This window comes from Psammomys obesus, unplaced genomic scaffold (genome assembly GCF_907164565.1).
Source record: "Psammomys obesus unplaced genomic scaffold, mPsaObe1.curated_primary_1811, whole genome shotgun sequence".
Taxonomy (NCBI): Eukaryota; Metazoa; Chordata; class Mammalia; order Rodentia; family Muridae; genus Psammomys; species Psammomys obesus.
The window spans coordinates 16,906,714-16,934,343 of NW_026590062.1; the positions used below are offsets into that span (position 1 = coordinate 16,906,714).

At 49.5% G+C, this 27,630-nt stretch overlaps 1 protein-coding gene across 10 annotated transcripts in view; it reads right to left on the reverse strand.

The window, feature by feature from the left end:
- The window catches only part of Rimbp2 (RIMS binding protein 2), a 175,658-nt gene that overhangs the window by 57,145 nt on the left and 90,883 nt on the right, over window positions 1-27,630 (reverse strand). For all 10 annotated transcript variants that reach the window (XM_055605908.1, XM_055605904.1, XM_055605911.1 and 7 more), the window contains 3 exons: window positions 26,472-26,559; window positions 18,945-19,059; window positions 4,200-4,304 (listed from right to left, as the gene is read on the reverse strand). In XM_055605908.1, the coding sequence (XP_055461883.1) occupies window positions 4,200-4,301 (102 nt within the window). In that variant the 5' untranslated portion in view covers window positions 4,302-4,304; window positions 18,945-19,059; window positions 26,472-26,559. The remainder of the gene's footprint in view (window positions 1-4,199; window positions 4,305-18,944; window positions 19,060-26,471; window positions 26,560-27,630) is intronic.

Below are 27,630 nucleotides of genomic sequence, written 5' to 3' on the forward strand. Positions count from 1 at the left end.
GTGAATAGGTTTGCTTCCTGGCACTCCAGTCTCCTGCCTCATCACCTGCTCTAATTAAGAACCCTTGTGCCCAGCTGGGCTCACACCGGGGTTTCCATTTCCAGAGAATATCAGCCTGGACATTGCACTGTCAAGGGTGAGAACTGAACATTACCTCATCTCCTCCACTGTGAGGTTGTGTGTGGGCCGGGCTGAGGCAAGAACCCAGCTTCATGGCATGGACTCAAAGGGGAATAAAAGCCCAAGATTCCCATAAAGCTCATTCATCACACATCTCGTTCTCACAGATTCCCAAAGAGGGTATAAGAGCCAGGCGAGCTGCTAGAACCCGGCCCTCTAATCACACGGTTATTGAATTCGGCTCACGCATTGACACTTGAAATTGTTCCTTTCAAAACAAAACAGCAACAATGACAGAAGAAATAACAAAATGGGGCAGGGGGTGGGGAGAAACAGCCAGGGAACAGAGAGATTTTATAAATATCTCTGTCATGGAGTCAAAGACAGTTTTCAACTGTCAGGATTCAATCAACAAAGCACTCAGGCAGGCCGGGGAGGCCGGGCCAACTTGGCAGCAGCAACTCCAACTCTGCCTCTGGATGCCGATCAAGAGTTCATTTTCATAGGCCACTTCCAAGCTGGGCCATTTGGGCGATTGGAATAGATTGTTAAATTTAACACTCCATATTGGCAGCTCCGGAGTCTCAAAAAAAAAAAAATTCTCAGCAGTAACTCAAGCGAGGCTGATTTTGGGGCCACTGCCAACATGGGGGGGGTGACCTTCGTGGAGACAGAATGCCTGCAGATGGAGAAGTGCCGAGGAAGAGTTACAGCTCCATGGAAGCCCACAGAGCTCCCAGAACAGAAGGGGTCATCACTTCAGGGGTACTTGTCCAGGAGGGAGGGACAGGCCACAGCTGCAATGATAGATTCAACACAGACATGCACACAGGGCAGATGCAGGACGGAGGACACTTGGCCCAGGAGCCATCCTGTGCCAGGAAGACTGGCGTGGGATGGCTCTGAGAAGAGCCATTTTTCCACTGCTGCTATTGAAATTAGTTCAAATGAGACTCTTGCAGACTGTTGGAGCTGCCGGGCCTCAGACTGGAACCCTGAGTTGACATTCATCAGTGTGTACAAGGTCCTGACTTCCATCCCCCATAGCACAAACAATATCAGGGCCCAGACTGTCCTGAGTCCACAAGTAGTTATCAGTCTGTGCATACCCCACTCTCCGCATAAAACAACAAAGCCTAGACTTCCACCAGAAGTGCAGAGGCCAGCAACGAATACGCCATGCAATGCATACCGATGGCTCCTCTGCACCTTCTACTTCAGAAACAGACTCAGGCTTGAAAGTGGTCACTCTGATGCACAGGCCTCAAATGGCCAGACCTTTGCTTATACAACAGATTGTTGTGGGACAAGGGCCTGGATAGCCTGAGACTCTTGAAATTTTGCATCCACGAGAGTGGTGTTCTAGGGTCACAGAAAGGCTTTGAAGAGGTCATCACGGGATCAGGCTCACATGGCAGGACCTCTAGCCCATTTGCAACCTCAGGCTCTTTGGTTGTAGCTGTAAAAGAGGAGGGCTTCATACCGCAGGTCCCAGGAGGGCGGACTGCCCTGGTCATAGTTCGCTCGGCAGGTGCTGCGAGGGTGGGAGTGTGCCATGGCAGGAACTCACTACCTCTAACTCACGGAGGCACCGCGATGAGAGGGCTGCGTTGGGGACAGCATCTTACCTGTTCTCCGTGCCAACCTCTCTCCCCAGCCCTGGAGTTCACCCAGTGATCACAGAGCATCTGCTACAAGATGACCTGTCCTGGAACCCTGGTGTTCATCTCATGGCCAAACAAACAAGCAGACACAGCTCAATACTGTTGAGTGTGGATCTTTGTCCCACGCTGGTGCCAAGAGTGTGGTTTCGTTGGGAGCAAACTCATGCAGCATGACAGTTAGGCAATATGCAAGGCCTGGGGGGGGGGGCCACTGCAAAACCCTGAGGGGCTTTGATTCCCTAAAAGGTGTTGGTCATCATGGGGGCTTATGTGTTTTGTCATGTATGTCTCCGTCTACCTCCATCTTGAGATGGTAGAGTCTGGGGCTCCTTGGACACTGTATCTCCCTTTTTTAGCTGGCTCAGGAGCCAGCACTATGAGAGAGGCAGTGATAAACATGGGCAGGGCTCAGAATCTTCCATCCAGAGAGGACCAAATGGACCATGAGCTTGAGGAAGAATTCACGGTCTCCTTCCACGCTCTGCCTTCCCCCACCCTCCTTAATTGCTTTTTCTTTTCTTTTTCTTTTTTTTTTTTTTTTTTTTTTTTTTGGTTTCATTTCTAAGAAATTATAGAAATGGCATTTGATTATATCCAGTTTCTCTTCCTATGTCCCCATGGATGAAGAAACACCGCTATGTCCAAAATAAGGACCATGATGAAGGGACAGTGGGATCAAGGGAAATTAGATGACAGACAAAAGAGAAGATGAGCAAACAGGTGGGGCTAGCTCCCTCTCAAATCAGATACATAGTCAGTCAATATGACCCCAGGCTCCCAGGGAGCCATCTGCACAGCAGTCATATCCTGTCACCCTTATTAGAGATTATTTGTATTTCTGCAGACTCCTTATCTGTCTCAGATGGACCCGGTCTGGGGATGCAGCTTCCAATTGTAATGAATAGATGAGAGCGGCATCCTGCTCTTCCCAGCCCCGGGGAGAAAGATAAGAATAATATCCTGACAAGATATTGTTTTTCAGTATGCTTGCTAACTTGTTATGACAGGCAGTAGTGTGACAGTCCCTGTGAACAGTGGCTTAATGAAAGCTATACCTAATACAAAGTGTCGGTTATCAGGTAGAAAAAAAGGGGGCTTCAAAATTCAGCTACCTGTTGCCTCTGGCTGATAAACCCTGATCTGGAAAAGCAGACAGATTTTTATCACCACCTGTGCTGGTGGAGCAAATTGAGTGTCCCTGTTCCCTGTGAGATCAAAGATTCATGACAGCCATCAGACAGGCAAGGGGCCACACAGAGGGTACAGGAGTCACCCACTGCCTATCCTGGCCAGTACTGAGCTAGGGGCATAGACCCCCACAGCCCACATCTACAGCCTAGCCTCTAGTCCCAGGTGCTCAGGTGTGGGTACTGTCTGACCTCTGACACCTCAGTAGGTAAGCTCCGCCTGCAGGGGCCAACTGCCCTGCTAAGAGAATGAGTAGCCAGGAAGGTGGGGGCAGTGGGCTTCAGGCAAGAGAGCAGAGAGATGATAGCCAGTCAATCTCTGGTCCCCATATTCTAATTATTTGGTGCCCCTCTCTCCCAGACCCTGTTCTTGCCATAGGGACCTTCCTACCTGGGAAAGAGTCAGGACAGCAAAGCAAGCATGGGCTGAGGTAGGAGGAGGCTCCCTCAGCCTTCTCCATCACAGTGTGGTAGAAGGTATACCCTGAATTATATAGCCCTGCTTCCCTCCTTCCTGATGTCTCTCCTGTTTTCTCTTGTTCTCTTGGATTCTCTCACTTTTTAATCTCATCTCCCTCCCTTCTTCCCTCTCTCCCTCTCTCCTTCCCCTCTCTCATAATGAAATCTTGACATAAATATAGCTAGGTTTATCACTTAACAGCATATATAAAGAACATCAGCTATGAACTCAAATCCCTCCATTCAATGTTGTCATAACAGGTCATGACAAAACTGTGCCAAACTCACACAGCCTAGGCTCCCTCCACCGCACACTTGGCCTGCTCTTTGCCTTTTCCTGGGATGAGATTTCATCCCAGGCTAGAGTGAAATCAGTGAAGCACCTCATTTCCCCAAAGCTAAAACAAGACACACCCCTTGCAGAAGCTGCTCGTACATGGTCTTCCTGACACGGCCAGGCATCCAATGGGACAGCTTTGCAAGGCTTCTGTTTTACAAGACAGAACCTGGAGGAGGCCTAAGGGAAACCAGGGCCCAGAGCAGAATAAAAGCCACAAAGGAGCTTTGCAGCCCCCAAGACCCTGCCTCGTGAACAGTTATAACCACCTCCCCAGGTCCAGTAGGCATGTACACATACACATACAAATACACATACACATACAATATACACACTTAGCCCTCCCAGGCCTAGCACATACACACACCCCACCCTCCCCGCCAAACACACACACACACACACACACACACACACACACACACACACACTCACCTGCTGCAGAAGCTGGATCTCCTGCTGCTTGGCATTGAGGATAGCCAGGGCTTGCTCATGCTCCAACTCCAGCTGTTGCCGCCGTTCAGCAGCCTCTCGCATATGCTGTGGGGACAGGGAGGCCCCTGAGCACCTGCTGCCCACCACCGTGCACTGCGGTACAGCAGGCTTTCTCTGCCCCCACCCCTAGGAGCGGCACGACACACCCGCCTCCTCTCCCAGGCTTTCTCACAGGGAGGAAGAGAGATTGGGAAACCCTGGTCCCCAGGCACCCTCCCCTGCTTTGGCTGTCTATATTCGCAGCCCAGGAGATCTGGCAGAGCTGCGGCTCAAGCACAGGGAACCTCCTTTTCCCACCAGCAAGGCGTGGGAAGGCGTTCACTCCTCTCCCTCTGCTTTAGCTCAGGTATTTTGCAAACACCAGACAAGGCTCCTATCTGCTCCCGTCCAGCCTGCACTGCTTCCAGCTTCCTACCTGCAACAAAATCACATGACCCTTCGCTGACACTTTCTAGCCCCCTATAATTTATTTTTGATCTGGTAATTTTATTAAGTCTTGGGTTTTCATTGTTGTGTTTTACTATCTTTCTTTAGTTGGTTTTGGGTTGATTTATTGATTGGTGACAGAGTCTCCATACATAGCCAGGCTAGCCAGGAATTTGTGATCCTTCTGTCTGAGCTTCCAAAGTATTCATATAATATGCACGTGGTACCATGGCAGTTTGTTGTCAGGCTCTAGTCCAGGCCAGCCTGGGACTAACTATGTAGTTGAGAATGACCTTAAATTTCTGACTCTCCTGCTTCCAACTCCCCAGTGGTAGGATGCAAGTGTAAACCATCACACTTGGTTTGTGCATTATTTGGAGTTGAATCCAGGGCCCATGCATGACAGCACATACACTACAAACTAAGCCACACCCCCAGCCCCTGATGTCAGCATGTTAAAGAATTCCAGCTTATACCATGAAGTAAGAAGTCTCTGGGGAGAGGAAACAGGATGGGAGTCTACTATAGAGGGTCCTCTGAAAGAATTCACCCAACAGGGAATAGAAGCAGATGCTGAGACTCAGGGCCAAATTTTGGGCAGGGCACAGGAAGTCTTATGGAGAAGAGAGGGGTGGGATTAGAGGGACATGGAAGGGACAAGAACCCCACAAGGAGACCAACAAAACTAAAAGATCTGAGCCCAGGGGTCCTGCAGAGACTGATGCACCAATGAAGGACCATGCATGGAGATGACCTAGACCCCCTGCGCAGATGTGGCCTATGGGCAGCTCAGTCTACATGTGGATCTCTGAGTGAGGGGATCAGGTGCTGCCTCTATCATAAACTAAGCTGACTGCCCTCTGATCACTCGCCCCTTATGATGCAGCCTTGCCAGGCCATAGAGGAAGAGGATCCAAGAAGTCCTGATGAGACTTAATAAGCTATGGGCAGATGGCAATAGTGGAGAACTCCCCCTTTTAGTGGACTAGGGGAGGGAATGAGAGAAAGAGGGAAGGAGGGTGGGACTAGGGGAATTGAGGGAAGGGGCTTCAGACTGGATATATAATGAATAAATTGTGAAGAAAAATAAATAAATAATTTACAAAAAAAAAAGAAAGAAAAGAAAAGTCTCTGGGGGAAGGAAGGCAAGCAACACTGATCCTTGAGCTTCCCCACCTCATGCTCCAATAGATCCAAACAAAAAGATCAAAAACTTCATGAAGCCTATTTGCCATAGCAGTGATGGAGTCATATTCTACCACATTCTTGGTCAGTGCTCAAAGCTGCACCTTCAGCTCCTCACTAGCAGGGGCTTTACCACTGAGCCCCGCCCCTAGTTCCTCACTGGGGATTCTAGGTGCTATGGTTTGCATCTCTGTTGCTTCTCAGGGAAGGGAAGGGTTTATTTGAGTTACAGGTTACAGTCCATTAGAACTCAAAGTAGGAACCGAAGCAGACACTATGAAGAACGCTATTTTTTGGCTTGCTCTCCATGGCTTGTTCACCGTTTTTTTGTTTGTTTGTTTGTTTGTTTGTTTGTTTTGTTTTTGTTTTCACACAACGCAGGACCACCTTTTTCAGAAGTGGCACTGCTCATTGCAGGATGGGCCCTCCCACATTAGTCATTAATCAAGAAAATATCCCATAGGCCTGCCCATAAGCCAATCTGATGGAGGCAATTCCTTGATTGACATTCTTAACTCTAGTTTGTGTGAAATGGACAAAATCTAACTGGTATGTTAGGCAAGTTCACTAGCACTGAGCCACATATTTAGCCCCCTTACTGGGGAATTCTAGGCTGGGGCTCTACCACTGAGCCACACCCCCAGCCCCTCACTGGGGGATTCTAGGCAGGTGTTTTGCTACTGAGTCAAGCCTCCTACCCCTTACTGATAAGCCCCTCACTAGTAGATTCTAGGCACATACACTAAGCCACATTCCTAGCCCTGAACTGGTGGATTCTACACACACACTATACTGTAAGCCAAGCCTTCAGCCTAGGCAGAGCCTCTCTTTCAATGTACGAAAGGCTTTCAGCTGGTTGTTTGTCAGCCCAGAAAAGTGAATTCTTCCCTAGTTGCAGTGTTCACGAACCATGACCTCTGCATCCCCTCTACTGTCTCCATAAGTAACTCCCAGGGAACTCCAGATCTGTAATTATCCTGCACCTCCGCAGACAAAAGTGATGGTTTCACTGTTGCTATGGAAATGTTCACAGGAACTCAGGATGCTGGGAAAACAGAACTCCCCAAGATATGAAGAAAACCCCATAAGACAGTTACTATAACCTGTTCACACTGGGATTGAGCTGGGTCATTCCATCTGGCTGAAGACAGGGCCACCAGGCAGCCATTGGAGGTACCCTGAGGATTTTCCCAGAACCTTAGGGATAACGAAACCCTAGCTTCTTGGGTCCCTTACTCACCAAGGCACAGTGTTGACACAAACTTCCTCCGCATCCTTCCCACCATCTCTAGATGACATAGAACACCTGATGCTATTTAAATAGTATTGTGTTAAGGGAACAACAAGAAGAAAGGAACAGCTGCATTCCTCACTACAGGTGCACACTTTTAAACATCTCCATCCGTATCACGTGACCCGTTGCACAGGAGACCCATGGGTAGTGTGTGGTCTGGACCCTTGCTACCTGCTCTAGTGTTGAATGCTTCCAGTCTGACTTCCTGAGCAGGAGATAGAATAGGTATGTTTGCATGGAGTCCTCTTGTCTGTCGGTCGTTATGTTTGGTTGGTTCTGACAGCCTGTGGTTGCCTGTCAGTTTGGGCCTTTAAGGTTTTTTGGGGGACGGGGGAAGAGCACTGGGGGTTGAGTTTCTTTGTATAGCCCTGGCTGTCCTGGAACTCACTCTGTAGACCAGGCTGGCCTCGAACTCAGAAATCTACCTGCCACTCCCACCAAAGCGCTGGGATTAAAGTTGTGCGCCACCACTGCCCAACCAGGCCTGGAGATTTCTAACCGTACCTGTTGCAGCCTTCACTTCCCCTCTGCTTCAGTATGATTTTACCAATCAGCAGCATGAAGCACAATGCATTCTTAGGATACAAGATATGAAAGGTCCCCCATCCCACACCAGCAGAGCTACTGGATATGTACCTCAAAATTCTCTGAGTTTTACAGGGAGCTCTGGGTTTCTAGGGAGCCTTATATTAGTTACCAGTTCCTAGTAGAACACATAGGGTGGGAGGGTTTAGCCTGGATCATGGTTTCATAGACATCAGACCATCATGAAGGGGAAAGCAAGGTAGCAGGTGACTCTATCTGTAATGGGGGCGGGGGCAGAGACTGAGACCAGAAATGAGGTGACGCCATAATCTTCAGAGACCCACAGTGTCATATGGCCAACTTCCCAAAACAGTATCACCATCTGGGGATCAACTGTTCAAGCATATGATCCTGCAAGGGACATTTCACATCCAGACCACAGCACTCCCAAACACCCACCAGTGACCAAGAGACCAAGGGGCTCTGCCACTAGTCCTGCAAGTGACCATGGTGCCATTGGTAAAATGATGGGAGCTGAGACACATGTGACCAGCCACATGCCACCATTTTACCAAGTTGACACTAAGTCCAGCGTTGCCGTGGTTGGTACTCCACAACAGACTCACAAAGACCATGCTCGTTGCCTACAACCATACAACTAGAACATGGCAGAGCCTGGACACCATCTGTGGATCTCAAAGTGCAAAGCTAGCTCATCCCTGACCACCACCATGGCCATCTCCAAACTCTAGAGGCACATGTGGGCATCCTTCCATGTCATGGGCCCTGTGCCGCTGCCGCCTTGCAGCTGTTTAATTGCACAATTATCCCAGCTAATTTCTGCGCTTCTGTTTATTTTGGAAATGGGTGCTGCTAAATGCAGCCCGGGCGCTCTTTATTTAGTGCGGGGGGTGGGGGGATGGGGAAGGAAGTCATTACTGAGAGGAGACCACACTCCTCATGAGAATGTAGGAGATGTATTAGCCAAACGCAGACATGGCTCCAGATGCAGGGCTGTAGGCTGTGGGTCCTCAGAGGGGAAACAGATGCATGGGCTTCCTACCAGGAGGTGCAAAGCTGATGTGGGCCCTAGCACCAGGTAGATAAGTCACATTCACATCCCCCAGGCAGCTTGTTGGCAAAAGGTATAGGGGCACTAGGAAGATGGCTCTGGCAGTAATGTGCTTGCCTCGAAAGCATAAGGACTTGAGTTCAAACCCCAGAACCCACATAAAAAGCCAAATGCAGTGGCATTCGCTTATAACCTCAGCACTAGGGAAGTAGAAGCTGGAAGACGCCTAGGGCTTGCTGGCCTAAACTAGGTTCTGGTTCAGTTAGAGACCTGTCTCAAACAAAAGGTGGACAAGAGAAAAAGAGAGAGAGAGAGAGAGAGGCGATTTATTAAAATGGCCCACAGGCTATGGTCCAGCTAGTCCAACAGTGGCTGTCTAGCAGTGAAAAGTCCAAGAATCCAGTAGTTTCTCGGTCCATGAGGCTACATGTTTCAGCTGGTCTTCAGTATTACACCAGAATACCAAAAAAGTAGGCTCTGATGTCAGTGAAGGAATGGACTTGCCATCGAGAGCGAGAACAAGCATACAAAGAGAGCTAGCTTCCTTCTTCCGTTCCTCTCTATAGGCTGCCAGCAGAAGGTGTGGCCCAGATTAAAGGTCTTTCCACCTCAAAAGATCCAGATTAAAAGTGGGTCTTCCCACTTCAGATGACTTAATTAAGAAAAAAAAAATCACCGAGGGATATACGCAGCCACTTGGTTTTTAGTTAATTCCACATATAGGCAAGTTGACAACCAAGAACAGAGCCTGAAAAAGAACACCCAAGGTTGTCCTCTGGCCTCCACATGCATGTGTGTGCACTCGAACACATGTACAAGCATGCATGTGCACACACACATGCACACAAGGATGAGGTAGGAAACACATCCTCAAAGGGCAATATGCTGAGGCTGTTTAAACAGCCAGAGGAAGGGGCTGGCTGGTAGCTGTCCTTGCTTCCGTGTGTCCCTGTCCAGCCACCCTGTGTCTCCTCAGTACGGCCGCACATCTGTCTGCTTGCTTGCAGGGCCTCCAGAAAGAATAGATTCCACTCACCCATCAGCCCTGTGACTCTACCCCTCACCTGGACTCCCCCTGCAAACAGAGGTGTCACCAGGCTGTGCCCTACTCTGTCCTCTCAGACAGAATTCCTCAGCAGCACTGATGAGTTCAGGGTCTGAGGATGGCAAGTATCAGGCTCCTGGTCCCTGGACCATCTGCCTGCAGTGTTCCTGCCACCCCTACGGGTCTATACCAATGGGAATGGCTACTTCCCTGCTTCTATTCTTCCTAGGTGAGTTGACCTGCTTCCCCATCTTCATTGCCACTTACATGCTTGGATTCCAGAAGAACCTTCTTCCTCTGTTTATTGCCAGTGGTTACTTCCTAACCCCTAGGAGTTCGACACAAAACCCAGCCTCATCTTGTCCCAGAGACAAGTACCGATTTCTCTATCAGCGATGTCAGAAGACCTCAGCAGACGCCAGCATCGAGCCACCAGCCCCTCCAGCTAAGGAGCTGGGAGCCACTCTCGGTTCCCTCCCATCATCACTCAATATCCGAGATAGTGAATGGCCTCTTTACCATCCAGATTTCCCTACCCCTGCCGGCACCTGCATCTGCCACCAGATGAGACCCAGCCCCTCTATCCCAGGTCATCATCAGACATCTCTTTGGCTCAGGCCTGCCCTCCTCTGAGGGCGGACTCTGAGAGACAGTGCCCAGTCAAGCCATCTCCTTCCGCTCACTGTGAAGGGCACAGCAGCCATCACCCAGCTTGGGAAAAAATTTAAACTGTACCACAGCTGGCAGGCAATTTGGAGCCCAGCCTGGTTGTTGGCCTGAGCTCCTCACTGCCCCCTTCAATACCATGCCTAGCCACTGTGACTTCAGCTTCTGTACTAGCACCACCCCGATGGCAGACCTCAGCCCATACCATGCCCACTGCCCCACAGAGCTTTCTGGTGTGTCTATATGGCTGACCATCTAGTTGTGTTTGTTTGATGTCCTTTTTCCTCTGACCTGTGATACCACACAGCTGGATCAGAAAGACTGGCTTTTGTCACTGGGCAGAATGAATGACAGTGCAGTCAGGGCCATACTTGCAGCCCACAGCCCTGTTCTCCTCTGTCCACAGGAACAGCATTTGCCAACATTCTTCAACACTATGATAGCACTAGGGACGTTGAAGGATCCTTGTGTCCCCAATCAGCCTAGATGCCTCCACTCTTGTGTGTGAATGCACTAAGAAATTTAACCAGTGGTCACAGGAGGGAGGAATCCATGACTATGAGGGATTAGTGAGGATAGAGACCTTAAGACCAAACTGCTATGCCCAGGTATACACTAGCTCGCCTGAAGAACTCCTACCGCCAGAGGAGGCACCCTCACACCTCACACTTCTCTGGGAAATTGGCTTCCCAGATCAGTGAGTGTCAAATGACGTGGAGGGTGACAAAAAGTTTCAGCCCAATACAGGAGTAGGCAGAGGGGACGGCATCAGCTAGAAGATAGCCCACTGGGTAAAGTGCCTGCCATGCAAGCATGTGAAACTGAGTTCAGATCTCAGCACCCACAGAGAGAAGCTGGCTGTGGTCACATACAGCTGTAACTTCAGCACTGGAGAGGCAGAGACAAGGGGGTTCCCAAGCTCACTGGACAGCCAGTCTAATAAAATCAGTGAGCGTTGGCTTCAGCAAAGGACATCGCCTCGAAAAAGGTAAGAAGTGATGGGAAGATGGTCCCACAGGTAGAGGCACTTGTACGCAGGCTTGATGACCTGAGTTCAATCCTTGGTTCCCACAAGATGGCAGGAGGGAACGGATTCTCAAATATTGTCCTCTGATCTCCATGAATGTGCTGCGGCATACACATTCACACACACACACACACACACACACAGAGGTGGGGGAGAATATGATTGGTTTTGAAGTTGAAATTCACGGATCCAGGTGGACAGCAGGAGCAAAGACAATGGAGACAGAGGGTGGAAAGTGGTGAGGTTGAGGACCTAGTGCGTTAGGACAGAGGCACAGTTGAGAAGTGGACAGGGAAGGATGAGGCTGCTTCCCAAACTGGCCGAGGCAGTCATGACCCATGTTGCAGGACTCCACCTCACTGAGACTGTGCAGAGGACCACAGGCTGCCAATGGACCCAGCTTCCTCCCCACCCTGAGCATTCTGGGCTCACTGCCTTGGGAAAGAGGCATGGCTGGACTAAGAACAGAGAACTCTCTGGGGTTGGGCCTGCTGACCTGCACAGGGACAGAGAGGAACACACATCTCCAGCTGGTCCTATCTTTACTCTCAACTGGATTTCCAATCTCCTAAGAGACACTCTCTGGGCATGGCTTTTCGGGTGTTTCTAGAGATAATCAGTTGACAAGGGAAGATCTCATCCTGAACATGGACAATGCCACCCCTTGCCGGGGTCCTGAATTGAATAAAAAAATGGGAAACTGAGAAGTTACGGCTGGGGGTGGAGCCCAATTATCAGCATGCTTGCCTAACATGCATGAAGCCCAGGGCTCACTGCTCTGCATCGTGAAAACTGGGTATGATGGTATACACCCCGATACTCAGAAGATAGAGCATGAGGACTGGAAATGCAAGATCATCAACCTGCATAGTAAGTTGGAGGCTAGTTTGGGCTACATGAGACCTTATCTCTAGAAAAGAATAAAAAAAAAGTTAAGCTGAGCACCAGTATTCCCCACTCTCTGTTTCCCTCTCTGCTGAGATGTGAGGAGGTAAGGAATTCCAGCTGCAAGCTCCTGCCTCCATAGAGTTCCCTACCACCATGACTTCCCACCATAATGGACTGTGAGCCCTCAGACTGTGAGTCAAAATGAACCCTTCCTCCCTTAAACTGCTTCCACCAGATACTTTTTAATCACGGTAAAATGAACAATACCTAATACAGGAAGCCCATGGCCAGAACAGGATTTGGACCAATTCTAGTCCCCTGGCTTGATATTTTCTTCTATTCCTATAGGTCCTCCACTCTATGAGTCTCCCGTGGGTCCTACCATATTGTGAAATGTCCCTACAGTGCCACAAACTCATTGCCATCCTCCTTCCAGGCCTCTTAAGCTACCAAGTATCTCTTCCTACTCCTCTGCCACATAGGTTGGAACAGGCAGAGTAGCCACATTGATAGCCATGGAATCTTGCCAAGGGGTGGTTCTCACTGTTCCATACATGGCATGTGTGGTGGTTTAAAGGAGATGTCTCACATAGTCTCAGGCATTTGAATACTTGGCTCTTAGCTGGTGGTACTGTTTGGCAAGGCTTGGGGTGTGGCCTTGGTGGATGAATTATGTCACCAGAGGTGGGCTTTGATAACTTAAAGACTCTCATCATTTTGAGTTTGGTTTCTCTGCCTCATGCTTGGGTTCAAGATGTGAGTGCTCAGCTTCTGTCCCTGCAGTCATCCTGGACTCCTAAACCCTTTAGAACCATAAGCTCAAGTAGTCCCTTGAGTGAACAAGTTGCCTTGGTCATTGTGCTCTATCTCAGCAGTAGGGAGTAACTTAATACAGCGTCCACACTGGCACAACGCTGGCTGTCCCTGAGCATGGTACAGGACCCACTGAAGGGCAATTAAAAGCCCTGGTTCTCCCAAGGCACTACCTGCCCAGTGTCATGCCTGGCTCCCAGGGCCTTGTGCTCGTTAGCAAGAAAGCCTGACCATCCTAAAGCAATACTGATTGCACACCAAGGGGTGGGGGGGAATCACCAGCTTCCAGCCTGCCTGTGGTTGGATTTATTTTTAAAGCTATGGTAGTTATAGCCGGTTGTCAACATTAACAGTGGTGCTTAAGTCACCTCCAAATGTCAAGAGCGACCTCCTAAAGAAGCCTGGCTACCATGGGGAGCAGACACAGAGCTGGCTGAACTATCCCCTCTTCTCCCCCTCAGGGAATCAGAGGTGTTCAGTCTTGTGCCCGAGTGGGGAGAAGCATGAAGGAAACACAGCCTCACTCGGCAGGTCTTCAATGTGATGGCTCGGAAAGCCGTGTTGAGGACTCTGTTATCCCACAGTGGTGACAGAGGTGTGTGTGGGGGGGGGGGGCAGGTTTTTTTCTGTGCACACGCACGTGTGGACACAGGTTCTGAGTCTGCGTCTTCAGACTTGGGAGAGAACACAGCAGGCTGTTTGTGATCAGTGCACGTGACTGCCCGTCCCATTGTGAGGCAGATCTGCTCACCGCAATGAGAGTCATGAGGGTTCCAGAAATTGAAGTCCATTTTCACCAAAAGTAGCTTAGTGTCTCGAAGTGGAGGAAAGGAAGTAGGGAGGGGCCCTTAAGAGTCTCCTTGTAAGCCAGGTGTGGTGATGCACACCCTTAATCCCAGCACTCAGGGAGGCAGAGGCAGGCTGTGAGTTTGAGGCTAGCCTGGTCTACAAAGCAAATCCAGAATGGCCAAGGCTACACAGAGAAACCCTGTCTCAAAAAAACTTTAAAAGAGTCTCCTTGTGGGCTCTGGGATGGTTCATCAGATTGAGGCGCCTACCACCAAGACCGATGACCTGGGTTCAATTTCTGAACCCCCACATGGTAGAATCAACTCCCACCAAACTGTCCTCTGACCTCCACATGCTCCTGGTGGCACACGAGTTCATAAACATACGAACACATGCTCCGCACCTAAAGTAGATAAATAAGGTGTGAAAATGAAAATGAAATCTACGTGCTTTGCCGGCCACTCTTTTGTCCAGCATTTCTCTAATAGCAACCGAAAACCAAGGATCATGCAACTATCACTCACAAGTATGGAAAACTTGTCAAATACAATTCACATCCCACATCAGTGGTTCCTAACCCCCAGGCTCACATATAGAGACCAGGACTTGGGGTGGGGGTGGGAGAGGCCAAGCCAGCCAGACTGCCTTCAAATGCCACTTACAGCACACTAGCCAGCCGTGTGCTCCTGTGTAAAAAAAAAAAAAAAAAAAAAATGCTTCTCTGGTTCTTGGTTTTCTTGTTTGTTTCACCAACCAATCCGGAGCCATCAGGCAAGTAGCATCTAGTGTCTTCAGCTAAATGAAATGGTCAGGGTTAAGACAAGTGGCATGGCAGTGTTTGGAAACAAAAAAGCCAGTGTGTGGGCATAGCCTCTGGAATAATTAGCCACAGACTGATGTCACACAGTAAAACCTACGACAGGCATCCTTCACTTACTGTATGTCAGATCCACACACTTGGAAGGCAGTGTGAGCTGGAAGGTCAGAGAATTCTGACAACCATGACTACCAGACACTTGGCGTCACAATGACAGACACAAATGCCCCCCCAACCCCTGCCTGCTGTCACCTTCTCGACGTCAGGCTGAATGGGTCAATCCCTCCTTATGCTCCATCTAGCAGTGACTGAAGACCTTTCCCAGTAGTTCGTGAGGATGTCTAAGCGTGAGCCTAGAGTCCTCTGCACAGAGAACCACATGGCCACCACAAACTGTTCCTGACACAAAATGATTGCCAAATCCATCTGTCCATCCTCAGTGCTCCTGTCCAGGGCATGGTCCCTAAGCTCAGGTAAAAACCCATGTCCAAGCCCCATCAGGACTCTTCTCTGACTCCTATTGCCATCTCCAGCCATCAGCAGCTTCTATGGCCTCTACCTGATCTGAGGATCAGGAACATGACCTCCTCTCGCACTGATAGACATTGCTGCCATTTCCTGTCTGGACTGCCCATCATTCCTGATCCCTGCTTTCTTGTCCAACTGACATGAGATAGAGCTTGGGTCCATTACTCAGCCCTCAGGAACAGATGTGATAAACAATGTTGAAGATGCCCGGATCCCACTGCGCCTGCATGCCTGGTATTGGGATGTCCTCTCTATTCTTTTGGACCTTGACAGCCTGGAACCTGCTTTGGCCTCAAGAACACAGTGGCAGAACCTTGTGCCAGATTCAAGCTTGTCCCTGTGGGGACACACCTGTTCTTTGTTCTGCTTAGTCCTCCATGCCACTGGTCAGACCCCACACATAGCTGAAGGACAGACAACCAGGAGCTAGCTAGGACTTGGGTGGCCATCAGAGCACAGCCGTCTGGTCTCGCTGTGTCCAGCTGTCTCCAGACATGAGTGACAGCCTTGGATCCTCCAGCCAAGCCCACTCATACTGAGAAGCAGTTTCACGCACCCAGACTGGAAAGCAACAATGAATGGCTACAGTCTTAAGCCACCAAGCCTGAAGACAGCCCATCACATGGTATCACTGTAATAGTAACAGGTGGACTGGGTACCCCAAGATTCTGAGGACAAAATCTAACTTCTCAAGCTCTCCTTGCTTCTACATGAGAGTGCTATTTTGTTGATATTAACAATGTCCCTCCCTGGCTTCACTTGGAAATATCCTCTCCCCCGCTTGGGAAGATCCTAAGCACATTTCTAAGACGCATCCCATTGCCCCCTATCTGCCTGTGGGCTTTTCTTCAGAGAATCATCACCAAGGGAGACTACATGCCCCATATACTTGGTCAGCCTGCTATTGAAGTGTAGGTGAGCACAGTCTCCTTAGACCAGCTACTGCCTCCAAAAGACAATGGACAGCATCTCATGGTGTTTTAAATGGCATGGAATTGAGGGGTGGGAGTGTCATAGGATCCCTTCTCCACTTTTAACCATTAAGATGCTTCTCATATTCTCCCTGTGTGGGAGTAACCCATGCTGACCCATTCTTGCCACTCACAGTTCAAAAGGGAGGGAGCCTCAAGAGCCACATGCTGCAGCCTTTAACTGTCCTTTCCCAAACCTGATTCCCTGCCCCGGTGAGCTTAACACGGTCAAGAGTGATCTCAGAAGGAGGAGTCTCAACTGAGGAATGGGCCAGATCAAGTCTACATGAGGAGAATTGTCTTCATTGTTGATAGATATGGGAGGAGCCAGCATACTATGGGCGATGCCACCCAAAGGCAGGTAATCCGGGTTTGAATAAGGAAGCTAGCTGAGGACAATCCAAAGAGTGAGCCAGTAAGTAGCATTCCTCCATGGTTCCTGCCCTGAGCTCTTGCCCAGGCTTCCCAAAAGAGACGGTGATCTGGAAGTGTAAAATGAAATAAATCCTTTCCCTCAACTTGCTTTTGGTCATGGTATTTATCACAGCAAACCTAACTATCATAGGACCGTAACTGCAACACCCCCAAAGAAAGGGGCAATGATGCTAGAGTCACCCTTGACAGTCAGCATCTCTCTCATGTGTCAACTAAGGAAAGTCCATTCCTGGCTCCATGATTTGTCATCCTGTGTAAACAGCTCCTTTCTCCAAAAAGGTTGGGAACTGTGAAATGGTTCACATAAGTTTATGTCTGGTCTCCCTGGATGCTTGTAGCCAGGTTAGACTCTGAGAGAAGCTTTGTGTTCCTCCATCATTCTCCACCATCTTCATATTTACTTATTCATTCTATTGTTGTTGCTGTCATTATTATTTCTCTCTCTCTCTCTCTCTCTCTCTCTCTCTCTGTGTGTGTGTGTGTGTGTGTGTGTGTGTGTGTGTGTGTGTGTGTGTGCAGGTCTGTGGTGTATGGGCAAGGACACATGATTGTGTGGATGTGAGAGGACAACCTTTGAAAATCCTCTCCTTTCTCCATGCAGGATTACAGGGATCAAGCTCAGGCTTCCAGGCTTGGCAGCAAGACCTCTAGCTAATGAGCTAGAGGGCCTGAGAGGTGGTTCATTTGTTTGTTTGTTTGTTTGTTGTTGTTGTTGTTTGGAGAGAGAGGGTCTCTTCTTAATCTGAGTTCACTGATTTATTTAGACCACCAGTCCAAAAGCTCCAGGGACTCTAGGTATCTGCCACACTGGGCTTTTATGTGGATGCTGGGGATCTAAATTCAGGGTCTTAAGCTCGCAGAACAAGCTGTCACTGACTGAGCCAGCTCCCCAGCTTCTAATCATCATGTCTTTGAGATATATTTATTTTTATTTTATGTGTACATGTTTTGTTTGTATGTATGTATGTATGCACACTGTGTGTTTGCTTGGTACCAGAGAGCCCAGAAGAGGGCACCAGATGTCTTTGAACCAAAAGTAGGGACAGTTATGAGGCACCACACTGGGGACCAAACCTGGGTCCTCTGCAAAAGCAGCAATTGGGTCTTAACTGCTAAGCCATCTCTCCAACCCCAGCCATTTTAAAAGTAAAGGAATTAAGAGAGATCCAGACCAAGGACTGACCCACAAGAGGGACTCCGATCCATTTCTGTGTTATTCTGACTGGAGTCTCACTGTCTGTCTCCCAAATCCTCACCCACCCCGTTTTGGTCAGGTCAGCTCTACGAAGAAGAGTCTGCTTTGAAGAAAGCAAGAGCCATATGTGCAAACAGTAGAGGCTGCCCACTGTCTCTCTAACCAGTACGTCAGCCCCTCAGCTGGCACACAGGGTGTTTAGGAACGGCCCAGTCTCCGTACTACCAGCAACTAGTGTGTGATAATCCCTTGCTATTGAATCCTGACCCGCATGGCAGAAGGTTTGACATATCGCTAGTGGCTCTTTCCTATAGGGATTAGTGTACCTCTGGCATCATCAAGTGCCTACTGGGGTCTTCTGAGAATGGCCAGTCTAAACTGCCCCTCCTGCTCACTTTCATGAGTGGGCTCCAGATGGTGGGCAGCTTGTATCCTGAACAACGCCCAGTGGGTGGAGACAATGGCTTAATGATTGATGTGGTTCTCTCTCTCTCTCTCTCTCTCTCTCTCTCTCTCTCTCTCTCCTCTGTCTGTCTCTGTCTTCAGAGTTTCCTGAACTGAAAGCCCAGAGAGGAGCCAGTTGCCCAGAACAGCTTGGGTATGTCTCCATCAGAGTGCTGTGTGAGCATATACTTCTGTGAGTCTCAAAAAAAACTGGCTTTGAAGTCGAAGTGCTGTTTGCTTGGAAGTGTGGCTATGAAAGTGTGGCCACACCAGAAAAAAAGAAAAATCAAATGACCAAAAGGCCAATAGGGCTGGAGATGGTCCATTCGATGGTCTATGGACCTTCCGTGGTGTGTTTAGACACCTCAGAGATGGAATGCATTGTCGGGTTGGCCTTCCATTCCTACATTTACACCAGAGACAGAGTAAATGTGGCCCCAAATGCCCTGAATTTTGAAGAGGTTTTCTGAGCCCTCAGCTACTTCCCATCTGGGAGAGTGGCACTCCCCCCCCCACCCCATTGCTGGCTGCAGAAGGGTCATTACCCTACATGAAACTGCCCTACCTTCAGGACTTGTTCCAAGTTCTCCAGTTTGGCTTGGAACTGGCGTTTCTCCTTCACAGTGAATGGAGCTCTCCTCACAGGTCACCACGGAGAGCCAGGCATGTTCAGCCTTTACCTATAAGGAGAAACTCAGGAGACATGGCAGCCATTAGGATCCTCCCAGGATGGGAAAGGGCATGTGTGTCCCCTCCAACACCTGTACAAGTCTCTTCTGGAACAGTAAAGAGCCTTGAGATCCTCTGTAAAGACTGCCTGGGGCCTGTTCATACAAGGCAGGGTCAGCTGGCACCCAGAGGTGCCCCCAATCCCCATCTTCACCACACCCATAGTGATTGACTGCAATTTGGAATAAGACCCAGTCCTGGTATGTGGCCAATATTTTAGCCCAAGATGACCTATGACCCTTGTGTGAGAATCTGGTGGGGGAAAAAAGGAGCCTCTCTCCCCAGGAGACCCAGGAAACTGAGAGTAAGGGCTACAACTACTGTGTAATTTGCCACCACAAGAGGAGAAACGTTCTTGGATGAAGTCAACGACAAGGACACAGGACCAAGACATACAGAGGGAAAAGGCTAGAGCACCTAGATCCAGCCGTACCTGAAGCTGTTTCCCTTTCTATCAAAGTTACTTGGACCAACAAGAATCATTTTCTGTCCCTTATGCCATGAGAATCCTAACAGGTAAGAAAGTGTTACCCAGGCTATCTGGAAGTACTGATTCTTCTCTCTCAAACCTCTGCCCAGGATTGACTTTGGATAAAAATGGCACATGCACACCCTTCTCCCTGCCTCTTTTGTGGTTTCTTTAAAGCAGGTCAGGGAGTGCCACTGATGAGAGAAGTCCCTGCACTGAGTTCCTGTTAATTCTCAGGAGGAAACAACACACCCCGAAGGCAGCCTTCTAGCTTCCTTCCCTCCCTGAACAGGCTGTCACAAAGGCATGTTTTCCACCTCCAAAGCCCTCATTGTCTCAGAGACTTCATGAGCTATGAGGCATTAACCTTAACTAGACAATTTCCCTGACTCCAAAAGAAGGGAGGACAGACACGTGGCACTCCTGGTGGTTGCAGGGGCTGCTACCGGGGGCCGTGGGGATGTCTGGTATGCAGGAGCTCACGCATGTCATCTTGCTGCCACCTGAAGCTTCTGGCAACAAATCTGGAAGAAAACGCTGTGGTCTATTTCAGCCCAACGCTTCTCACTCTTGAACCTCAACCCCAGGGCACAGGTTTGCTGGAAGCTGTCATGCCTCATGTTTCCACTTGTCAAGAAAGTAAGGGGGTGGAGATACTTTAAGCACTCAGAAGTTGGTCTCATTGAGAGCCCAATGTGGCTTTCTGAAGTGTTTTTCAAGCCCTGCTTCTCCCTACTAGAAATGTCCTGGCGTTTTCATGGAAATCAAAATAAAATCCAAACTCCTCAGGTTTACGAGCCTCTGTAATATCTATCTCTCTTCTGCTGGCCTGGCATGGCTTTCCACATGCTGAGGACACCCTGGCCTCTAGCTCATTCCCACCTCTGATCTTTTGCACCCAGGGGCCCCATTACCTGTCACAATGTACCTACCCATCCCGTACCACTCCTATCCCGGTCCAGCTCCGTTTCTGAGCAGAGCCCCTCTGGTGGCAGGCTGTCCTGCCCACCAAAGCTAATGGAAACCTCACCCTACTACTTGTGTCTGCCCACTCCCAATTCGCCATACTGCTTTTTTTCGGGCCTTCTGCAGTGTAGATGATGAGCCTTGCACGGAAGCTGGCTGCTGTTGCAATGCCACTGTGCCTGCCCTCCAACTGCACCCCATGTTGCTTCAGCTTGACCCCAGACAGCATCCTATGCCATAGCTTGTGAGGTCAGTTACCCTAGCTCTGATACTGAAGGAACTACACCCTAGTCCCCAGAGCCTCAGGTGGGGCTCTGCCCTCAGGTGGGGGCCTACTGAGCCTCACACCTTTCATTCTGTGTCTCAAGGCCATTCCACACCCCCAACTCCCACCCCACATCTCTTGACCCTCTGACTCAGTTTCCTCCCTTGTGTTACCAGGGATAGGACTCTGTTTCACCTTGCAGCTGTGACTCAGAGACCCATGAGACATAATCCCCAGTGGAGCCCAGTGACTATGACCATCATGAGCTCAAAACAAGAAAAGCTCTGGCTGGTCCTCTTCCAGCTACACTGAGGAGACAGTGCTCAGAGAGGAAGAGAACACCCTGTCACCTTGTCCCAGAAGCCACCACCGATGCAGGGCATGGCTCAGCAGGGCAGGGCCTGCATCCAAGTCCTTCTCTGGTTGGTAGCTCTGCTCAGGAAACACCTCTTATAAGAATCCATGAACATACTGCTTTAATCAAAGGCCCAACTTCTACTTCTGCTGGGTGAAAAAGGGAGACTGGAGCTGACAGGCAAGAAAAGGCCTCTGCCATTGGCTTCATAGAAGGGATGTAGACCTGTTGCCTCTCCATGCAAACACCCCGAACCCTGCTGCCACCTCAGGGCCCAGTGAGTAAAAGTGGCCTGGCTGGCAAGAGTCCAGGGCACTCTAGGAACCTATCACTTTGTCTCACAGGTCCCAGCAGAGCCCGGCAAATGGGGGAGGGGCAGGAGGACAGATATATGTCTATACATATCTGAGAGGTGCACAGTCCACATTACTGTGGCCATAAAGCACCCCTTAAAACTCTCCATGTTGCTGTCAGAGATGCACTTAGCCTAGAATGTTCTCCTGGGAACTGAGCGGAGCTGCTTCCTGCAAAAGAGAAGTACTAAGAGTAACAAGGCACCCCAAGAGGCCTCCTCAGGACAGATAGCGTGGGCTCCAGATGGCCAAAGACAAAGTCATGCAGCTCTCTTTCATCCCAAATGTAAGATGCCTGAGGTCCCTGCTTATGTGCAAGTATCTCTGGAACAAATTGGAAAACAAAAAAAAACAAACAAACAAAAAAAAAAAACAAAAAAAAAAAACAAAAAACTGAAGTTGCTTAGCCTACAAGTCCTAAATACCTGTGTGTCGTCCTTCCATAATATTCTTAATGAAACTAATGGTGTCGTTTTTCATAATGGAATCCCATAGTGGGATGTGGACTCTGCCAACATGGTCACTGGATTTACAGGTTGCAGCTCAAAAGTCCTTGGGCTACAACTAACTAATAACAGTACCCAGCTTGGGGGTTGGCACCTCCAGGCCTGTGTGCTGCCCCACGAGGCAGACAAAGCTCAGCTGGCAATGCTGGCCTCTGAGTATCTGCTGAAACATTTCCAGTTCACAGCTGATTCTAGAGGGAGCCACAAGGAACCTGGCAGAGAGAAGCTCACAACATTTAGCCATAGTTACCCAAAGCAAATGAAGCCTCAAACCTCAACCTGCCATGGGACAGCTGTCCTGCCCTGGGGGCAGCTCCCAGCTCTGTCTACCTCAGCCAACGAAGGAATTAGAATTAGTTTGGCAAGTCAGTAAACGGGTGATTTTGCAAGCCTCAAGGCACTGAGAACATTTTTTGTAGTGCATCCCAGATTTCTAGGCTTGATGCTCCTCCGCAAGGCTGTCTACCAGAGGGACTTTGATACGGTGTTTAATAGTCTGGACCACATCTGGACCTTGGAATCTATCAGCTCTGCTCAGGCTTAAGACTGAGTATGGGGTCCACACATCTCCTCACATCTGCAATTAATGTTCTCTTCATGGGGACTATGAAAAGGCAGATTGCAACTCCAAGCAAGACTGAGAGAAGGAATGGAGTGAGCCCCCTGAAACTTCCTGGGAGCCAGGTTTATACTGACAAGCCCCTGCCTACTATGAATCAGGTGTAACATTCACTGTTTTCCTGGGACTCCCCTCTTCCCAGCTACCCAAGGACACAAGAGGCCCAACCCACGGGCAATCTGGTGAGCTGCTGTCTCCTGTGAAAGGCTCTAAGCCTGCAAGCTAGCTCACCCAGAACTGGGAAGAGAACAGAGCCTCGCCAGGCTGGCAAGGGGGTGGGACAGATCTGGGAAGTCTCTGGCAGCCTGCTGTTCTTGTCTGGGCCCTCATGAGTCACCACGCTCCTCTGTCTTCTCTGCAGAGAAGAGAGGTACTGTCACTGGGCACCTAGAAGCCTAATCAAAGATTTATGTTTTTATAACTTTAATTACATGTATGTGTGTCTGTCTGTGTGTAAGAATATACACACGAGTGAAGATATCCTTGGAAGATACCTTGCAGAGGCAGCAGATGCCATTGGAAAACTGGAGTTATAGGTGATTATAAACTGCCTGATACGGGTGATGGGAACTGAACTCAGGTCCTCTACAAGACCATTATGTGCTTTTAACCTCTGAGCCATCTCTCCAGCCCTTCTAACAGCCTGTTTAAAAGGGACTGCTGAGAAGGGACCCAGAAGTTTCCAGCCTTGCAGAAAACACAAAAGCTGAACCAAGTCCTGCTCTTTGGAGGCAGAGAATGTCAAGTGTATCCCAGAGGCTGTGCAGAGAGGCCACCTCAAAGCTGGGACTGCATCTGCTTCCGGGGGAGGGTTGGTGTACCCCGAAACCCACACTACCAACACCCCCCCCCCCACGGTGTGGAGTGACTTGAGAAGGAAGAAGAAAGCTATCCCATGGCCTAGCTCCCCCACCAGCCCTATCATTCCGTATCCGATGCTTAAAACAAATGTCACCATCAATTGAAACAGTGACTCCTGGGCTAAAAAGGTCACTGAACCTCCTTGTGTGCATCCTTAGTGTGTATGTGCCTGACTTTTTTAGAGTTGCTCCCCAGAGCTGCTTTGAAGAGCAGAGGCTGATGGGAGCAGAGAAAAGGGTGTTAACTGAAAAGCACATTCATTTTTAAGACTTGATTAAAAATATCCACGGCACCATCTCAGCACTTTTCAAGTTCAGTCATACCAAACAGTATACCCCATGACTAACACCCATGTCCAGAACTCTGTCCCTTTAAACAATGACTCCCAATCTCTTGCTCCCTTGGCCCCAAGCACCACTCCATTTTCTTCTCCAATTTGACTACTCCAAGGACCTCATTTCAGGGCAACCAGAGCTGGGCCTATAATCGCAGCTGCTCAAGAAACATAACAAGGGGACTGATGGCTCAAAGTCTGCCTGGTGATAGAGCGAGGACAAGGCCACCTTGGGCAACTTGTCACCCTATCTCAAAATGAAAAGTAATAAAAAGAAGGCTGGGGGTATGGCTCAGTGGTAGACGCTTGCCCAGCATGCACAAGGTCCTTGGGACCATCCCTGGTCTGCAAATACGCAAACAAATAAAAAGTTTGTTTATTATCTATCCTTTCGTGGCTGGGTTCACCTGGTGTCCCCAACATCAACTCATGCTACAGCTCATATTAGAATGACATCTCATTATGGATGAACAGAAAACAGAGCCCCAACCAGGCTGGTATGGGAGAGGGAAAGGTCTGGGCACACCCCTGGCAGTGCGCTGTTCCCGTCTGTACCCTGTGAGTCACTAGGCTCCTCTGACACCCCTGCAAAGCACAGCTAGGGGGAGGTACATTCACTCAGTACCTCAAAGCCTGTTTAAAAGGGCACGCAGAAAAGGCAACAGGAGCAGATGTTTCTGATCTTTAGGGGAAAAGTCAAGCTGGGTTGTCTGCGAGTGTAAATTTATACCATGGCTACACGCTGCTTTTGATCTGTCTGGCTACACACCCTGTTGACCTGACAGACTCTAGAATCACGTGGGAGATGGGCCTCTGCGCGTACCCGTAGCGGATAATCTGATTTGGTTAACTGATGTAGGAAGACCCATCTGCCTGGGACTCCTGCCACCATGACTTCCCTGCAAGGGTGGGCTATAAAATAAATCCTCTCTCCTTGAGTTGTTTTTGTCAGCGTATTTTTAACACAGCAGCCATTAAAGGAACACAGAGCCCCAAGTGGGATTGCTGGATGGAACGCAGTCCTAGCTGACTGGGACCCCCCAGCCTACATTCGCCACTGGCTGCCCAGTTCCCACCAGAACAGGGACCCCAACTCTTACTGACACTGTAATTTCTTCAGGGAGAAAAAAAGCTCACACTTTTAATAATGTGTTTATGAATGTACAGTGTACATGTGAGTGCAAAGCCCACCATGACCAGAAGGGGGCGACAGGTTCTCTGGAGCAGCAGTTATAGGCTGTGAGTCAGACATCAACACCGGGAACCAAACTCAGGTCCTCACTCAGTTCACACTCTTAATCACAGCCATCACTCTGGCCCAAAACTTTTGTTGTTGTTCTGAGGTCCTTTTATATACAAGACAAATGCTCCACCATTGAGCTACATCCTTAATACAAAAAAACATGTTTAAAAAAGATGCTAAGTGACACTGAGGATCAAATGGTTAGAGTTTGGCTATTCTGTGTCATGCAGTCAGGAGATGAAGCTGTGAAATCAGCAGCTCAAAACCACCAGGCAGGACTGGGGGTATGGTGCCTGTTGATGAAGCTCCGTGGTAGAACCCTTACCTAGCAAGCCCAAGGCCCAGTTCTCTAAACCGAAAAAATAAACACACAAACAAAGAATTTTTAAAGCCTGCTGTTGTATAGGCCTGTCATTCTAGACATCAGGAGGCTAAAGCAGGGACACATAGTGAGTTCTAGAACTATCAGCTATAAATAGTGAAACTCTGAAAAAGCAAAACCCAAAAGTGGATCCAGTGTTAATCTACTACTTAACACCAAAGAAATCCTTGCATCCCACATGCTGGAGTTCTAACAGTGGAGGTGACGGCAAAGACCAGACCAGAGGAGACAGATAGGCACAGCAGCGAGAAAGGACTGACAGACTAAAGGACATAAAGACCAGGTGAGACAAGGTGCCATAGAAAGAGAGATAAGGTGAGCTTTCAGGCTGGTGGTGGCAGGCAGCTTTGAGGCCTCAGTGGGTGGGGCTTTGGTAAAAGGAGGAAGTGTGGCCTTTTGGGCCCAGAAACCATTTGGAGCTGAGACCACACTGAGGTTCTAAGTTGCAAAAAAAAAGTTAGGGTGTCTGAAGTGTGGTGAATGAGGTAGAGTGGCAGACACCAAGGTCATACAAGGTCACCAGAACCTCATGTATTTATGGGAGGCAACAGGAGGGAATGCACTGAAGAAGCCAAGAGCACTCCATCTGCTGTAGGGATCGTGGCAGGATGACAAGCTGGGAGGTAGGGAGGCTAATTAAGAAACCATTTTTGCATCTCGGTAAGCAAAAACAGTAGCCTGGCATGAATTCCAGCAGCTATGGAAACCAGGTAGAAGCTGGGGCCTGGCCAGCACCCCCACAGCACAGGTGGGAAGGGTAGAGGATGGAGAGCCAGGCAGAGGTTCGGATAGGCCGTTGTACTCTGGTTTGGGCTCCTGACTCAGGGTCTGGTAGATGTTTAGGTGAAGGTTCGTGTTTGAGAGACGCTGTTGGGTGCTTCAGCAGCCTGAGGTCTCAGGCCACGTTGGCTGGCTAGGGTTTGTCCGTTCCACATGCCCCCCTCCTTCCCTGTGGCTCCTCCCAGGCCATTCAGAAGGATTCCAAGGTGGGTTAAAAGTGGCCTTGCTACCTGGTCATGCTGCCGGGCCCTCGAGGGGAAGGCCTTTCCAGAGGCCTGAGGCAGGCTCCCTCTGCACAGCAGCCTTCAGTTCATCTTCCTGGAAAAGGAGGAAAGGGTATGGTGAGTCAAGGGAGAGCCTGGGGGATGTAGTTCTGGTTTAGAGACTAGCTCTAAGCCGGGTGCTCACTCTGGACCCTCAGCCAGGTGAGATCGTGTCTTTCTTTTACTGAAGCCATGCATACCCCAGTTGCAGAATGGGACTGGTGACCTGACCCATGATGTCACGTGACCGTGGAGCTGCTTTTGGTGCAGAGGGGGCAAGGCTCTGCCATCCGGTTTTCTAGCAGCTATAGAAAGACCCAACTTACTAAATCCCACTTCACCAGGTCCAGTGGCTGCATTTGGTGTTTCCAGCCCTAAGAGGTGAAGACAACCCAGACTGCCTAATTCAAGGCAGGAGACACCACTCCAAGACAGTACCAGGCAAAGAGAAAGACATGTCACCTCCTCTTGCTCCTATTGCAATGTCTCCAAATCAGCCTAATTATGAACTGGCACTTAGGGCCACTTATGACCCGAGTCCCCATGGCAAGAAGTCAGAAAGAGTTGATGGAAAATAACCAATAGACCAGCCAAGAAAGAGCTGAGCTGAAGAACGTGGCCAGGGACAGATAGGAATGAATGAGGGAGGAAGCTCGGGTAAGCTTGAGCAGGCCCCGTGGCTGAGCAATGTATGCTAAGCGTGTCACTATAAGCACACTGCTCACCCTCACAGAAGCCCAGAGTAGGCACGGGAAGGGACACCGTGGCTGTACCTTCAATGCCGCTGCTTAAACTGTGTGGGCTCTGATGTTCCCTGCTGTCACAGAGCACACATGCAGTTCTGCTGTGCATCCCTTGTAGTGCCTGGGGACAACTCGGCAAGTTCTCAGAGCTCACCCTTCTCCTACCAAACTGCTGGACAGCGAGATGGACCCGAAAAGGTATCACAGGTGATGCTAGAGGGACCAGGGCTACCTACTCAGGCAAGTCAGCACCACTCCAATTAAACTGAGCCCCTCTAATCCACAAGCCCCACCTAAAAAATGCCAAAACCGCTGTGTATGTGGGGTGCATGCTTGAGACCAGAAGGCCTGTGTGTGGGCTTGCAGCCACAACACGACAAACC